This window comes from Cylas formicarius, unplaced genomic scaffold (genome assembly GCF_029955315.1).
Source record: "Cylas formicarius isolate icCylForm1 unplaced genomic scaffold, icCylForm1.1 PGA_scaffold_3__17_contigs__length_32017465, whole genome shotgun sequence".
NCBI classification, from domain to species: domain Eukaryota; kingdom Metazoa; phylum Arthropoda; class Insecta; order Coleoptera; family Brentidae; genus Cylas; species Cylas formicarius.
The window spans coordinates 19,696,231-19,713,561 of record NW_026844326.1 but is presented as its reverse complement, the minus strand read 5'-3'; the positions used below and the strand labels follow the sequence as shown (position 1 = coordinate 19,713,561).

The 17,331-nt window shown below is 37.9% G+C and overlaps 1 protein-coding gene and 1 long non-coding RNA gene across 5 annotated transcripts in view; one reads left to right on the top strand and one right to left on the bottom strand.

Annotated features, from left to right (window-relative positions):
* The window catches only part of LOC132700011 (extracellular serine/threonine protein CG31145), a 102,074-nt gene that overhangs the window by 68,137 nt on the left and 16,606 nt on the right, over nucleotides 1-17,331 (top strand). The window contains exons 6-8 of one of the 2 annotated variants that reach the window (XM_060667058.1): nucleotides 2,824-3,052; nucleotides 4,680-4,873; nucleotides 6,161-6,301. In XM_060667058.1, coding sequence (XP_060523041.1) covers nucleotides 2,824-3,052; nucleotides 4,680-4,873; nucleotides 6,161-6,301 — 564 coding nt within the window. Of the gene's footprint in view, nucleotides 1-2,808; nucleotides 3,053-4,679; nucleotides 4,874-6,160; nucleotides 6,302-17,331 lie in introns of both variants that reach the window. The other variant, XM_060667057.1, reaches the window with a different exon arrangement.
* Nucleotides 6,319-17,331, bottom strand: part of LOC132700012 (uncharacterized) — a 59,159-nt gene continuing 48,146 nt past the window's right edge. For all 3 annotated transcript variants that reach the window (XR_009618587.1, XR_009618585.1, XR_009618586.1), the window contains one exon: nucleotides 6,319-7,680. This is a non-coding gene — a long non-coding RNA (uncharacterized LOC132700012). The remainder of the gene's footprint in view (nucleotides 7,681-17,331) is intronic.

Genomic DNA, 17,331 nt, shown 5'->3' with positions numbered 1-17,331 from the left:
GAAAATCCGTTGACGCAGTCATTGTCGTTGTACAGTGTGTTCCATTTTTGACCGTTTTACGGCGCATCTCCCTTATTATAAATAAATATATTAATCAAAAATGGCATCCACAAAAATGTCGCTGCTATCTTGGATTTTTAGTTAAAGAAAGAGTGATTTTGAAATTGTTGCGTATCGAGACGCCCTTCGTAGTTGAAAAGTTAAAAACCGGACTGGATTCAGTTTTCTTCTGAAACTCACAAACGTTGATATACAAACTAAATTTGTGTTTATTTTAATTTGTCTCCTCTTCCTTTCAATACGGCTCATGTTAAACCAAGATATGACAATTATGAGAAATTATATATAATAGGATTTATCATTTCGTATGTGTTATATATTTTTGAAAAGCTGTGGGTTTCGAAAGAAAAGTGTTCTACGCCACTGGATCCTACGTAAAAAAAATTATCCAGCCCAGTTTTCGCCATTTCGATAAGTTTATGCATTAAGTTATATACAATTCATATACAATCCAAGGTAACTATAACATTTCTGTTTGTGCCACCTTTCATTTTATGAAAAAGTAGGGTCACCAAAGCCGCAATACACTAGCTTTTTTAATAAGGGCGAAACATGCGGCACATCATACTCGTTATCCGCAATATTATCGTCGTCATTGTTGGAATTGTTATCATCATCGTTGTCATAGATGCTTTCGATGTTTAGATAGCTGTCATCGTCGCGATCCTGGGTTGATTAATTTCTTCACACGAATGCAATATACATGGTGTGACTAAAGTAACATAATTGAATGGGGCAGTGGAAGTGGCCATCGAATAGTCTGCCCTCTATGTTGGTCCCTCTGAGCGGGGCCGTTGTCTATTTCCGGTACTGGTCACTACACCTCTTTTGGGCGTTACTCTGGTGTTACCACGCCCAAAAGAAGTGTGACCCTCGTCCATACCACACTCGGAAAATTATCAAACAAGGTAATAATACATATTAAATTAATTGTCTCATTTACCAAGCTTTCGCAACGAATATTATTTCTGGTTAGTCTAAATCTACACAGGCAAAACGAACGAAATTAAAATGATCTTCTAGCACTTCGTGTACCATTATAGATTAAAAGTTTAAATGTTGGAAAAAAATTCAATCATGTTTTATTAATTAGATGTAATAAACCACTAAATAAATAATAAATAAGCTTTAAGTGTTCATTTTCACGCGCGCATATGAAACCTGAAACAAGTGCGCTGCGCGCTAATATTTATCGCCTTCATAAAAAGCATTTAAATGTAACCACTACGCGTACACGAAATACCATTTCGTCGCGCGGTAACGACGAAAGCGTTTTAAACGATTTTTAATCATTTTTAAAATGATTCGGCCGAATTATCTGGATTGCGCGGCGGACGTGTCGCGGTAATTAAAAGGGCATTTGCGTGTATAGGTGGCTCGCGGCAGTAATCGTTTACAAACGACGAAATGTCGGGAAAAAGAAACGACAATTAACGATAGAGCGGGAGGGGAGGCGGCCTACTCGTGTTTCGCAACTCGATGCGGCAAATTCATTAAACTAATTGACGTAATTAATCAAAAAAAAAATAAAGAAAGAAAAGCGCTTACTTATTTTACGCAGTCTGTTAATCTAATCGCGATAACAAAATATTCGTTCTGTTTACAAATTAAAACGCCTAGTGAATCAGTTGCAAACATTTATGGGGGCTTAGCAATACCCCAACAAAAGTATCAAGGAATTCATTTTATTTTGTTCCCATTATTTTCAAAATTCCTTTCACATGGTCCGAATATTCTTGGACGAATCTTGGAATGTTAGTAGATACGCGGTAAGGGTTCTGACCTAATTTCGCCTGTATTCACATGTAAATTCCCGTAAGAAAGTTGAATGTCCAAATTAGCGGTAACCGGTTCAATTTAATGGATATAGCTATTATTTGGATGGGCGACATAGCTAATTCAGCAAAAATTGATGTGCCTCGGGGTGGCTTTGATATTATCGTTCATGGGAATGGTCTTGCGCACATGCCTCTAAATTTCACTCCTACACTTTGCGCCATTTTCTCTCCGAACAGCGATCTTCATATAACTAACTCATTTTCCCGGAACATTTAACTAGATTGAGCATATTTTGGGCAATTACTGCCGAAAAAAATGTTACATCTAAACTAAACCTTGTCGAATTGACGAACTGTCAGCGGCCGTTAATTGGCCCATCTGAATATTCTTTTCATCGTCGCTTCAAAAATTTCTATATTATCAGAATAGGCCGGGCCCTGGCTATTTGGTTCAAGGTAATATACCATGTAGCTATTATTTAATAATTTAATCGAACTACTACGGTAAAAATTGACCCGTCGCAGACAGCTATGGTATTTTCGTAGAGACGGCCTGTCAGCAGCCATGTTGTTTGTTGAATGCCGCATAGTCATTGGTTAAAAACGAGATTTAAAATCTCGTGCATGCGCACATTGAACGAACTTTCTCAAAACATTTCCTGTATTATCGGTCTCTGTATCTTTAGTAGCTATGTATAATATACTATAAAAACAGATACGATGATTTCACGGGAAGCTAGAGTTAGTGTAATAAACTTGCAACCAACATGGGCGCCGAATGCCCGTCACAGCATCTATTATTTATATTTTATTTAATGTTTTCTAAATTTAACATTTATTTATAGAAAACTATCCAGTAATCGATATTAAGATTTAATACACTGTTGTAATTTAAAAATCAAGCGACATTTGGATTGAAAATTGAAAAATCGTATTAATTTTACAATATTTAAAGCAAAAATATTTTCAGGTTGCTGGGTTTCAGGCGGGCGATGCCGGTCACGGGCCGGGTCGTCAATATAACGAGTGACATATACCAGAAAGCGGAGGGCGACCTGCTGAACACGTTCTTCGTATCGCCCAGCGATAACCTCTGCTTCCACGGGAAGTGTTCCTACTACTGCGATACGTCGCACGCCATTTGCGGAAACCCCGACACGCTCGAGGGCAGTTTCGCCGCTTTCCTGCCGTCCGCCAAACTCGCTCCGACCAAGGTAAGCGCCGCAGTCGCCGCCAACGCCGCTCGCCGCTCCTACCCCCAACACCGGAAGCGGAACACCGGCCGTTATCTTGGCCGTTTTCGTTGTCGCCGACGTCGTCGCCGTCTCAATTTCGTCGGGTTGTTTGCGTTCCTGTTTTTATGGGTTATCAAAAACGCCCCGGATACGAGACCGTGCATAAATTTAGATCGATCTAAGCCCCGCGAAAATTCCCTCGGGCGACGTTTCGAGCTGTTCGAAGCGAGGGCGCGCGATTTTCAACACTGTGTAACGACGCGAATAATGTTATAACAGTTGTTATAAAAGCTGCGGTATTGTCGTCAAAACCATGGAAATAAAACGTAATTATGAGGATAATGACGATAATGATGCTAAACCGACTCGAGTGAGACGCAGTTGATATAAAAATTGTATCGGTACAGCGAAAATTACGTAAATCAAACGTAATTATAAAGGACACTACGGTAAAGATGCCAAACTTACTTCAGTAAGACGTTGTTGCAGTTGTCATAAAACTGCGCTGGTAACGCGTAAATTTCGTAAATAAAAGGCGTTTATGAGGAAAATTACGATAATGACGCCAAACTGACTAGAGTAAGATGTTGTTATAAAAAATTGTCATAGTATCGTGAAAATTACGTAAATAAAACGTGGTTATGAGGAAGACTACGATAATGACGCTAAACTTACTCGAATAAGCCGCAGTTGTTATAAAAACGACTCTTATCGTGAAAATTGCGCAAAAAAAACTTATTATGGAATTGTATCAATCAGATGGACAGCCAATGATTATAAAAATTGCGCCGTTATGAACGTTATCAAAACTGTATTGAGAACAGAGAGCATCGGTAACATGAAAATGACGTAAATTAGTGGATTGACTAAAGGTGGAGGGGACATAGATACAAAGAGATACGATCGATTTTATAAGGTCGTTTGGTGACATTTTACTAGCAAGTATAATTGCCGATCGGTCCGAACTCGTTCGTTTAAATGATGCCGATGTCGGAGTTTCCCCCCATCCCTCGACCTCGGTCCGCGTCAAATAAAACCGGGGACCTCGGTATCCCAATTACACTGATTTTTACCCCGACAAGGAAATATACGGCGCGACGGGGTTACGAACAGATGCGATTAAATTTGAAATAAAAGAAAAAGAATGCAAAATTGAATTTGCAGCCCCTTTGCCCCTTCCTCGGCGTGTCTGTCGTTTTGAGTTTTTCATTTTTTTTAATTTCGAAAGCAAGGACGTAATTTTTTATTGCCGCCCTCGAAAATCCTCTCGGTTGATTAAAAAATGCCCTACAATGTAAATGAAAAAAATTGCGTATATAAAAAAATAATTGAAACAAGAAAGGTTTTTTTTTGCTCGGTTTTGGTTACGTCCGTATTTTTTTCTGCCAATTATTGAGACTGATTAACCGATTAACAAAAATTAATTATCGTTAAATTAAATAATTTAATTTAATTGTATGTGATTAAGTTAAATCTTAGGCCAATTTTATAATGCTCAAATTGCTATTACAGTGACGTTACTACTATTGGTTATAGAAGGCAACAGGAGAAATAATTTATTAATTGTTATGTGACTGTGAGGAAAGCCATAAATAATTTATTCCAGGTGTGGCGGCACCCCTGGCGTCGTTCGTACCATAAACGTCGGAAAGCCCAGTGGGAGACCGACCCCAACTACTGCCAGCTAGTCCGGGACATCCCACCCTACGACAAGGGTCGGCGCCTGTTCGATCTCATGGACATGTCTATTTTCGATTTTCTAACCGGAAACATGGACCGACACCACTACGAGACCTTTAGGTATGCAGAATGAAATATTTTTCGAAATAGTATTGACGTGTCGTCGTCGTCATCCCCGGGACCAACGAATAATAACCTACTCGGTCACGCGTACAGAGTGACGAGTAAATTTAACTGATTTGTCGATATTGCATGCTTATAAAATTTGCTTTATTCCGCGGTGTAAAAACGGTGCTTTTGCTTTCGACTATTGGCGATGTCGCCTTCGTCTAGCTCCGGCTCTGTAGTGTTTACTTTCGCCCTTTTGGGGAGGACTTAGCTCTTGACCACGCAACAAAGAGGTGACACCTTGATATAAGTCTACTTCATTGGACGTTCTTCACTACGTGGCCTCCGTCTTGCTCCGCTACTTAGGGTGAATCAAGACGAAGGGGTGGAACGCATTTGAATGTTTAAATGAGCTTGATTCTAGAATAAAACTACTCAAATGGAAACAGCAGAAAATATCCGATAAAGCAAAACTTTTTCTTTATTTCTGTTTCACATATATTTTTAATTATTGAAATATCTATATATATTTGGGCGATTCAACGCAGTCTTTGAAACGTCCAAGTTGCAGATGTGACGGATTTCGCATAGAGAATACCGAACAGTTAAGTTTGAATTTTAGCCCCGAAACTGGAAAGCCGCATATTCGTCTTAAGAGGCTCCGCTAACTCGCGCGCGGCTCTTTGGGTGTATGTGTGTGTGTGTGTGTTTGGGAGCGGCGTCTGAATTATTCAGTGCCGAAGTGGCCGCAGACTTACTCAATCGAACTTGATACGAGATTTAATCTAGTTTTGGATTCAGAGCTTTCTCTCGAGTGGTTTCTAAACATCCTGGTGGCTCCGCGCGCCCACTTTTTCTAATGGGGTTTTTGTGCCAAACGAATTGGGACCCCCGTTTTCTTTTTCCGTCCCGACTAGCCGACGATACTACGCTCTCCCCGCTTCGACCCAACGGATACGCTGCAACTTTAACTACTTTACAATTTTTTATATTTTTTACCATCTCGTAACGCAACTTTAACGCAAACGAATCACACAATATATGTTTGCTTTTTCGCTAAAAGGCCAATTCTTTCACGACACGACAGTTTTACTAAAGTAGGTCTAGTAGGTCGCGTATCTATGCGCAATTCACGACATCAAGCAAGCAGCGTATATAATATAAATTTAATAATATATAATAATAATATTAATGATATATTATAAATTTAACAAAAACACAACACAACAAAATTATTTAGACGGATGGGGGGACACACATTTTAAGTGCATTAAGAAGGAAAAAACGATTTTCTTTCAGGTTATTCGGCAACGACACGTTCACCCTCCATCTGGACCATGGTCGCGGGTTCGGCAAGCCATTCCACGACGAAATCTCCATCTTGGCGCCCCTGCTCCAGTGCTGCATGGTGCGGCAGCAGACCCTCGAGACGTTGCTCAAGTAAGCAATTTCGTAGTAAATGACGGATTCCACGCCGGGCATGTTCAAAACCGCATGGGTGTGTGAGGGAGTAGGTGCCATTTATGCCGGCCATCTAATTCGGTACACCCGTGTCGGTGAATTATTTATAAGTGCAGCGAAATGAACAACGCGTCAATCTGTCGAAATTCGATTTGCCGTTTGGACGTCGGGCGTCGGTTTAGTTTTAACGCTCTCGTTTTAATCGATCCCGTTCGCAGGGGCGGGCATTAATTCAAAACCGACCCCCCGCGTTTTATTAACGCGTTCTATACAAAAAAAAAATGCATACATCAATTTATTTCGAGAAAAATGCATATAGTCGACGACAGTACGCGTGCCAATTTGGCGATGAATGCCTTCCCCAAGTTATGACAGCTAGAAGTATATGGTTAGTTTTGGTTAGTTCTTTACGTATCTACTGAACTTTGTTAAAACGAATCCGCGAAGTGTGTGAATTTTATTGAAAAGGCTACGTCATTATTTGCCGATTCGCAGCTCATTTCGCTTCCCACCCTCCGGCCCTATCGCAACCACCTCAACGAAAAACGCAATTAACGTCGCTTCCCTTTTGTCGCGTCGGCAAAAGTGTAAAATTACGCGATATCAAATTTCCGCAGATAAGACGCGCGATTTTTTAGCCGCCGCCGTCGCCGCCCGTCGTCACTTAAACTGTCACGTTAACAAGGCCCATCCCCCGCCCACCCCCTTCGGCGTTAATTAAAACGAAATACCAAACGGCGTCGACATTCGATCGCCTTAAATAATCTCTCTGGGGATAGATGAGAGGTCTTTCATATTCTTTTTTTTTTTCACCGTCATTAGCCTCCAAAAAAATGCGTTTGGTTAGTACCTTAAATAAAACACTAAAAAAGATAGCGAGGCATATATCTAACTTTTTTTTATCTCATTAGCCGATACAATTAACAAAATTTATTTATTACGTTGGGCCGTTGCGGGAAAACTATAAAAGAAATACCGCGCTTCACGATGAACACGCAAACAAAAACCACTCCAGGAGATCCGGTTAGGTATATATCCCGAACGCTGACCCTTGGCGTCGGTCCGGTTCTTTTCAATTGGCGGCCATGCGATATCGCAATCGAAATCGTATTCTTCATGTCAATGTCGAACTAATGATCGCAACCCGGTCCCCGCCGCATCATTGAAGTGGCCTCCAGGCGATTATTTGCAATTGGGCAGAAGGAGAGAGAGTTTGATTCCCGAAGGCAATCCGATCGACAACATGTAGCGCGAGAAATACTTACTTATTTTATTTTTCTTTCGCACCGGTAAAAAAATTGTCCTGGAGGCTTCGTCCCACGTTTTCAACTTTCGATTCGCCCAACATCGACGACAGACTGAGAAAATCGAATACAATAATAAGCCCAATGTACCAGTGTGCGCACAGCACTCTCGACTTTGTTTAACTAATATTTACATGATAGTCCAGTGTGCAGCGGCACCGACAAAGGTTTCTTGCAAAAGAGCAAAGAGGGTGAAGTATACCGGCTAAAAAGGGAAAACCGTCTGGAAATGCTGTCGCGTTAAAAATGCACCGTAAACCCACTTATCCCCTCTTAGTCGTCGTTAAAAATGCACAAACTAATTAGTGCAAATAAACGCGGAACCGGTGGACAAAATGAAAGGGGCGTGGGGCGGGGAGGGTGCTTTTTTTCCGTAAATTTTGTTAATCGTGCTAAATTGAGCGGCATATATTTGTCCATTAACACGGCAACATGAAACAAATACATAAATATAACAATAGTGCGAAAAAGGAAAACAAAAATAGTTCTAGAAAGGAAGAAATAAAAGATAAACAAAAAAAAAACAAAATAGCAAACCAAACAAAGGGAGAAAAAATGAAAATAAAATGATCATAAAGTTGGTGTTGAAATTCCTTGGCCTTCGACTTCATAAATGATTAAATATTACAAACGTTATACATAACTAAAAATTAAGAGTACGATTTGTTCGAGCTCTGTTGCAATAAAGTAAATGTTTTTCTCTCATTCTTAAGCGTAGTACCATAAACAGACCGGGATAATCGATTTGATTGTACAACCTATGCAAAAATAAATGAGGTTTCCATAAGTGGTATACAGCATCAATTTTTTGACATATATTTTTAAATTTTCTTTGTTTTTTCGACCGCTTTTTTAAGTAGTCCATAGTAAATTCCTGTTCAATAAACTTGAAAAATGATGTAGTGTTTTATCATCGCCGACCTCGACACAAAAAAGTATGAAAAGTGGTAAATACGAAAGAGTGGACGATTCTTTATTTTTATCTACATAGAATCGAGAACGTGAAATACCATGAGTTTTTGCGAAGTGCCGCTAGTAGTATAAAGGTACACTATAGGCCACCCCCACTCCTCTCCCTTTTTGTGGGCCTGTCCTCCTTCCCCACGACTCTCTAGCTCCTCCCCCTTTACCCATAATCCCTTGAAACTGGCCCCCATTGGATAAGCAACCAGAAATGTGGGGTTTAATCAATCCCCCTCCTCTAGTTTGCGATGGCGGCGAAGCCAATCAGAGCCCAGATATTTTCCCACCCGTAAGAAAAGCAATGGCGTCAATGAGACTTGATCATATTGTTCGCGTGACCATCTGCACCCTCTAGCGGTTCGAATGTAAACTAGTGTCCCCTCTTGGAGTAAGATTTTCTTTAATAAGGTAACCCACCTAGTGAATATTGACCAAAACATTTATTTTAAAAACATATAGTTCCTCGAATGTTACCCTCGCGGGTACAAACTGTACTTTTACTATTGCACACAAAGGACAGGGGAAATAAAACACGAGAGGTAAGGAGTAATTATTTATTATTAAGCATATACAGCTCTTTTTTTAACCGAGCCATCCATGGGATTATACGATAAAAAGGCATCGTGAAGAATTAGCGCGTACACCCGTACGCCTTTTGGAAAATTTGTTTTAGCTTCAAACTCCAATTTAATATCCACCGTTGAAGACTTTATGGCTTCCGCGTGGTGGGAACAATCGGTCACAAATATGGGCTTTGCTATGAAATCAGGAAGGTTCAACATGACATCGTAGTTTTCTCGTCCATAGTAGCTCTTCTGAAAATTTTCGTACGAATAATATGCTGGAGCGAAAATTGACTTACTAAAATCTAAATTCCATTTTTCATAGGGGTACACTTCGGAATTTAAATATAACCTAATATCACGAATATTAGCATGAATAAAAGCACTAGAGTCTTTTTGGAACACATCGGAATTCCCGATTTCTTGAAAAGCAATTATTATCTGACGCGGTCTCTCCAGCGAGGTACATGTTTTGATGACCCAAATATCTGAAAATGTCTCACGAAGTGATGGCAATTCATATAAATCCCACATACGAAACGGAATTTTAATGGACGCTCCGTGGGCTCCCCGTGAAAGTTTTGAAAGAAGTTTAATCTTCAATTTATCTTCTGGTACTATATGACGAATTTTCCATTCTATCTTGTCTATTTTTATTTTAGCAGATGTCTCACCTATGTAAGAATTTTTGAAGGTTCTCGCGATAGTTAGAATTAGCTCTTGTTTAACATTGATTATTCCTCTAGTATAATCTTCTGCAAACCCCATTAAAAATTTTAGAGGAAGTTTCCCAGAGAAAATATTACTAGCTTTATCCAAAATCTCTTGTTTAGTGTCACTGAGACCCCAACCGACCACGCTTAGTCGGGAAGCTTGTGTTTTTCCAAAAGAACCAATAAACTTAAGGGCGGTCGCGATCCCGGGTTTTCTAACGTTAGCCACTTGCTCCCCACCCATTTCATAACGTATTTCATCGAACAAGAACGCCAATGCATTATACGAAAGGTAGCAGAATTTTGAACGATCCTCCGGTTGAAATTCACCTTCGATGTAAATATAACTTTGAAAATTTACAGGAATTCTAATTTCATCAGAATTTCTATAATTAGGAGATCCGTAAGGTTTATATGTGTGCTCGTGTAGACTGACATAAGAGTTATCAAATATAGGCTCTTCAAAAATATCCAGCTTTTGTCCCAAAGCCATCTTAACTATTTCGTACTCAATTCGTAACCCAATGGATTTTAGGAATTCCAAATCTAACTTATGCAATTTTTTCCGATTAGGCTTACGCAACAAGTCTAAACTCGTTCTTGACTTGTTTGCGTTCGAGTGTTGAATGGCACCTGGTCCTTTCAAGCTCCGATATTTAAAGAAATTATTTGGACTTTTTAGGTAAAAAGACTCGCGATTAAAACAGAAACCCATTGATTTTTTTTTGTTTATATTAAAAAAGTTTCTTTAATTCTAATTTAACTATAATTTTTTCACCCTGAAAATTAATGAGTTCTCCCTAATCATCGACAATTCTTAGAGTAATGTTGTCAATATACTGGCGCCCGTGTGGGATTACAGGTAAATATATTATATTTCGAGGTTCTTTCGTTAATTTATATCCGGGCTCGACATCTATATCGAATTCGAAAAGAACATGAGAGATTTTTTCATTGATGTAAGCCCCCGAAATAATGTTACATTCAACCCGAATCATTCGTACTTTCATTATATTCACAGGGAGCGAAGATTCATGGCGCTTGTGTCTGTCTAAAATCACGGCCTCGAAACCCAAAATGTGTCGAAGTGAGTTATCAACAGTAAAATCAACGAAATATTGAGAATCAATCTCGCATTTAAGAGTATTATTATTTGGTTTTAAGGAAAATATTACCGAATCACCCTCATGTCCACTATTTTTTTCCTTTTTTAGGTAAGACAAAATTACTCTATTAATTTCCTCGATCTCGTACACCCCAGGTGAAAGCTTTATCGTTTTCGATTTACCTTCTCTTTTTTCTCTATATGCAAATACGTTATTATTACAATCTATGTTAAAAATTGAATTATAAGAATAAAAACCTAATAAACCTAAACCATAACTGATATTTTTATCGAGCTCAATTGGAGGAAAAAATCAGGATAAAGGACACTAGACGAGTCTGACAGCGTGAACGTACAAGACATGACTGAAACAACTTCAACGTACTTTATATTTTTTATTGAAAAATAAAAATACTATGACCAATCTTAAACTAGATTAATAATATCACAGGGGCGTGCACCGTCCGCTTCCTGGCGGCATAGAAGAATCCGGAGTATTCCGAGTGAACGTATTGATATCCTCTGTCTTGCAATAACAACAAAAAATACGCCTTGGTGGTGGTCCATCGGGTACATCTCCAATCTCGCGAACATGATGCTGGGTGCAAAACATGTATTGTTGAATATCTCTTTCTTTTTTTAGCTTTTCAGGAAGCTTATCCCATACATAAGCAATTTCATTTTGTGCTAGGGCTATGATTACTTCTTTAGGTAGCTTCTCCATTTCTTCCGTTGTCATTTCGAGTAATCCGCCTCGCTTGGAAAAAATCTTCAAAGATTGACTCATTTGTTTAATACTTTCGCGATTCATATTAATTTTCAGAACTACTTAGTCAGTAAAAAATTTAGACACAGGTGGCCACACCAGATTGTATCAAAATCTTGCTGGCGCTCGTAGTTATATAGAATTTGAGAACTTCTGTGTACGCCTGCGTGGAAATACTCGATTAATTCTGATGGAGGGGATAAGTTTCCAAAACTGTCAAAGTAAGATGTTATTCTTTCTTGCTTTTTATAGGCTACCCAATGTGTCACCGCCCCTCTAGATTCGTCCAAGTTTACTATTGCGCATTCATTTTTGCGAGGTCCGTTTTTTGGTAAACCATCACGCATATATACTCCTCTAAAATGCGGAATATCAAATTTACGTGCAAATCTTTTTAGTTGGAAATCCGTGAGGGGCGTGGAGGGTACCTCTCTTAAAAGTTTTTTGACTTGGTTAAATAAAGACCCAATCCTTTGCGAAAAGGCTTCAAATATAAGCCGCCCCCTTTTTTCCCTATAGAAATAGCTTCCATCATTTTGTTATGTCGCTGTGCTTCTGTTAAAGCTTCTTGAGCGTTCTTAGCGGTACTTACAGCTTTTGCTATACCTGAAGCACCAGCGGCTATAGATCCTAGTGCGGATAAACCTGCGAAAATTGAGATCAATGGTAATAAACCGCCAACCTTTGGGACTGGTATTATTCGCGGAGTGCGTATTTTTCTTTTGCCTCCGTTCTTTTTAACAGAATTTTTAGCGATACTTAGAGCTGAAGATGCCAATTTTTTGATATATTCTTCATTGATTTTTTTGCTGCCGTGTATTTTATTTTTTAATTCATTTCTAACTCTTTGCACAATGCCCGTTCCGAAGGCTGTCGTGCTCGCATTTTTCTGTTCTCGAGTGCGTTGGCTTTTTCTTTTTATCATACCCATACCCAACTTTCTCTTGATCTTCATCCCCGAAGTCACTAACAAAGCCGCAGCTTTTTCAGCAAAATTAGAATCTTTTCCTTTAAATACTTCCCACGCTTTGTTTTCCAAAATTTTATCAGCTTTATGACGGTCTTCTAAGTCTCGTTTTTCCGAATATACGATATCATGATCTAAACAAAATTTGTCCAAACTATTTTTCGGGGCGTCCCCTCGCGCAAGTCTCTCTCGAAGCTTTGTACCTGGTCCGCAGTAATTGTATCCCGGAATATGTAGTTCAACGGGTAGTTTATTTATTATAGAGTTTAGTATACCCGAGCCAGTCTTTGCGCGTCTTTTGTGTCCGCGAGTACGTCTTGCTCTAACCGGAGTTGGCATCGAAATAAATTTTTTGAATTCTAAATCAGATATTTAAATGGAAAACACAATACAAACAGTAAAGCTGAAAAAAAGCTTTTGGATTGACAATCTCGACGAAGTCGTTGGAAATGGTATCGACTTAAATTTTAAACGACACGGGGACCTTTTCCCGTCTACTATCAGGGGTCTTATTGTTGGACCTTCGAATTGTGGAAAAACAAATGTTATGATTTCGCTTTTAACTAACCCTTTGGGCTTGAGATTTGAGAATGTCTACATCTATTCTAAATCATTATATCAACCCAAATACCAATACCTGCAGAAAGTACTAGAACTGATAGACGGTTTGGGGTTATTTACTTTTAATAATAACGAAAACATCGCTGACCCATCTGAAGCAAAAGCAAACTCAATTTTTATTTTCGATGACATTATAAACCAAAACCAAGACGTTGTCAGACAATATTTTTCGCGAGGAAGACACAATAACATCGATAATTTTTATCTGGCTCAGACATACTCTAGTATTCCTAAGCAATTAATACGCGATAACGCAAACTTGATTATTTTATTTAAACAGGATGAAACTAATCTAAAACATATTTATTCTGATCATGTTGCCCCGGATGTTACATTTGTGAATTTTCTAGAAATGTGCAACAAATGCTGGAGCAATAAATACGGGTTCTTGGTCATAGATAGGGATAGCGATATTACCTTTGGTAGATACAGAAAAGGATTTGATTGCTACATATACCCGTAAAGCTTTACCAAAGTTCATAATTTTATTAGAGACCTTTCGTTTGTGCAGAGGCTTTTTTTTAAAACAAAAAATAAATAAATAAATAAATAAAATGGAAAATAATACCGAACTAAATCTTAAGCGAAAACTAGTTAGTACCGCGGAAGATGTTAGGAAAAAATTTAATTATTTAAGAAACAGAGATACTGAGAACAAGTTGGGACTCGAGGCATTCTATCAACCAGTCACAACAAGTCTAAAATCCCTTTCGGGAGCCATCAAAACGACTCTGAACGAAGATAAAGCTACTTCTAGCCAATCAGGTTTAAATGTAAATATCGAAAAGAAGGAATCTCCAATGGAAAAGACAAACTACGGGATATCTAAATTAGGTGACCCGTCAATTCTTGAAGGATCATATACTGACGCTGAAGCTTCTCAGACGAAAGTACATATGAAGAATCGTACGAAATCCCTTTATCGGAAACTGTATTATCGAGAAATAGATTCTCGGCCGTAGAAAGACATTTGAAAAAACTAAGAGATGATAATCGCGACTATGATAGACTATTTGGGGTACGCTACAAAAGTGAAATAAAGTTTGTTTCAGGCAAGGTTATTTTGTATCGAAACGATCAAAAAATTGGTGAATATGACGGTTCTGTGCAATTGTATGATTTACTTTTTTTAAAATATCCGAAAGCATTATTACTATACCCCGAAAAAATTGGTAAATATGTCTGTGATATATATATAGATATAATATTGAAAACAAATGCAATTTATCAGAATTACACAAAGAGGAACGGAATAAATAAATCTAGAACTCGCAAATTTAATGAAATTATAAAGCCGCTTTTAATAAAAAAAGGAATTTATAGCATTCAGAGAAAGGACAGAAAAGGTTTAAAAATGAAATTAACAAAAGAAATAGTGGGGCAGAAATCTTTTAACAATAAGAAAAAGGAATATGTATATTGGAACAAAGTACCCGAGCTGATTGCGAGATTACGTTTGTTGTGGGGATCTAAATCTGCTGGACATTCGGGTCATGAAAATGAAATTTTGTCTATTATAGAAGAATTACGCGAGGAAAAAATAATTTATTAGTTTTAAAAACATTTTCTCTATTTAATTAGCTTTAGTAGGCTTTTGAGTATGGCAGGAGCAAATACGATTGATAAATTTGGACGCCGTAGAGGTTATGATAAACCTTTGATCGGGGGGCGGAATGGTTCATTTAAACTGCTGATAGATGGGCACTTCGATGCAGGGGGTAAAAGATTATCAAATGTGGCCCCTCCGGCTCACTCTTTAGATGCTGTAAATAATAAATACTTAGAGGTTCGATTGGAAAATATGTTTAAAACAATTAGAACATTATTGGGAGACTGCATTAAATCGGAAACTAAACATTTCGATGAGATGATAAACAAGAACTTTCAAAATATTGGAGATGCAGCACAGAGAGGTAAAGAGCTTTCTAGCAGGATTGCAAAGCTAGAAAGAGATATGTCAGAAGGTCCGTTGGTGATGGTTATAGGATAATACCGAGCCACTAAAAAACTACATAATTCATTTTACATTATTGAAGGCGATGATCGAATAAATTTTCATTATCCTCAAAAGGTGAGAGCTATATTCGTCTCTCATAAAAAAGCTCCCGTTTTAATAAATGCCGACTATACTTCTTTGGACAAAATAAGAGGGAAATGTCTAAAGGAGGGTGATTATATTCAGTTCAAAGCCATCCCTGATGCCGACACTGTATATATAACTATCGTATCTGAATATCTGAAACAGACTAGTGATACAGCCTAACTTAAGAAGATCTAAAACAATTATTCCAAAAGAAAAATAATGGGAGAATCAGAAAATAAAAAAATGGTTCTTCTTAATGAACTATTTAAACCGTCACGCAAAAACTTCGTTCGTAGACATATGATTATCAAGGGATATGGAAACCTATGGCAAGCTGATTTAGCTGAAATGCAACAGTATTCTAAATTCAGCGACAACAATAGATATTTTCTCGTAGTTATCGATTGCTATTCAAAATTTGTGTGGACAAATTTCCTGAAAAACAAAACAGCCTTAGAAGTACGACGAGCCATGGAAAGCATATTGAAAGAGGCGAAATATTCACCAGAAAATCTACAGACTGATCAAGGGACTGAATTTTTTAATAAACATTTCCGTGCCTTAATGAACCACAATAACATTAACCATTACAACAGTTTCAGCACCAAAAAGGCATCGATAGCAGAACGCGTAATAAGAACTTTAAAAGGTTTACTCTATAAACACATGGCTTTTGAAGGTACGTATAAATGGATACATATTTTTAAAAAAATAACAACAAAATATAATCAAACAAAACATAGTACCACCGGAATGAAACCTTCAGAAATTACCCCCACAACGAAGATTCTCGTATATAATTTACCAAAAATTGCAGTGAAAAAGTCAAAGTTCAAAGTTGGCGATGTAGTGCGCATAAGTCGCACAAAATCGGTTGTTTGTAATTCGGCTTCATAAAACGAACCTTTAATTTCACGCCCCTCCATATCTTCCAAAATATACGTAAGAGGGAAGGAACCACTTACTTTAACAATCTTGAAATTTTCGGGTGTCCAATTAATTTCATAGCTTTTGTCAAAATCCGATTTTGTGCGACTTATGCGCACTACATCGCCAACTTTGAACTTTGACTTTTTCACTGCAATTTTTGGTAAATTATATACGAGAATCTTCGTTGTGGGGGTAATTTCTGAAGGTTTCATTCCGGTGGTACTATGTTTTGTTTGATTATATTTTGTTGTTATTTTTTTAAAAATATGTATCCATTTATACGTACCTTCAAAAGCCATGTGTTTATAGAGTAAACCTTTTAAAGTTCTTATTACGCGTTCTGCTATCGATGCCTTTTTGGTGCTGAAACTGTTGTAATGGTTAATGTTATTGTGGTTCATTAAGGCACGGAAATGTTTATTAAAAAATTCAGTCCCTTGATCAGTCTGTAGATTTTCTGGTGAATATTTCGCCTCTTTCAATATGCTTTCCATGGCTCGTCGTACTTCTAAGGCTGTTTTGTTTTTCAGGAAATTTGTCCACACAAATTTTGAATAGCAATCGATAACTACGAGAAAATATCTATTGTTGTCGCTGAATTTAGAATACTGTTGCATTTCAGCTAAATCAGCTTGCCATAGGTTTCCATATCCCTTGATAATCATATGTCTACGAACGAAGTTTTTGCGTGACGGTTTAAATAGTTCATTAAGAAGAACCATTTTTTTATTTTCTGATTCTCCCATTATTTTTCTTTTGGAATAATTGTTTTAGATCTTCTTAAGTTAGGCTGTATCACTAGTCTGTTTCAGATATTCAGATACGATAGTTATATATACAGTGTCGGCATCAGGGATGGCTTTGAACTGAATATAATCACCCTCCTTTAGACATTTCCCTCTTATTTTGTCCAAAGAAGTATAGTCGGCATTTATTAAAACGGGAGCTTTTTTATGAGAGACGAATATAGCTCTCACCTTTTGAGGATAATGAA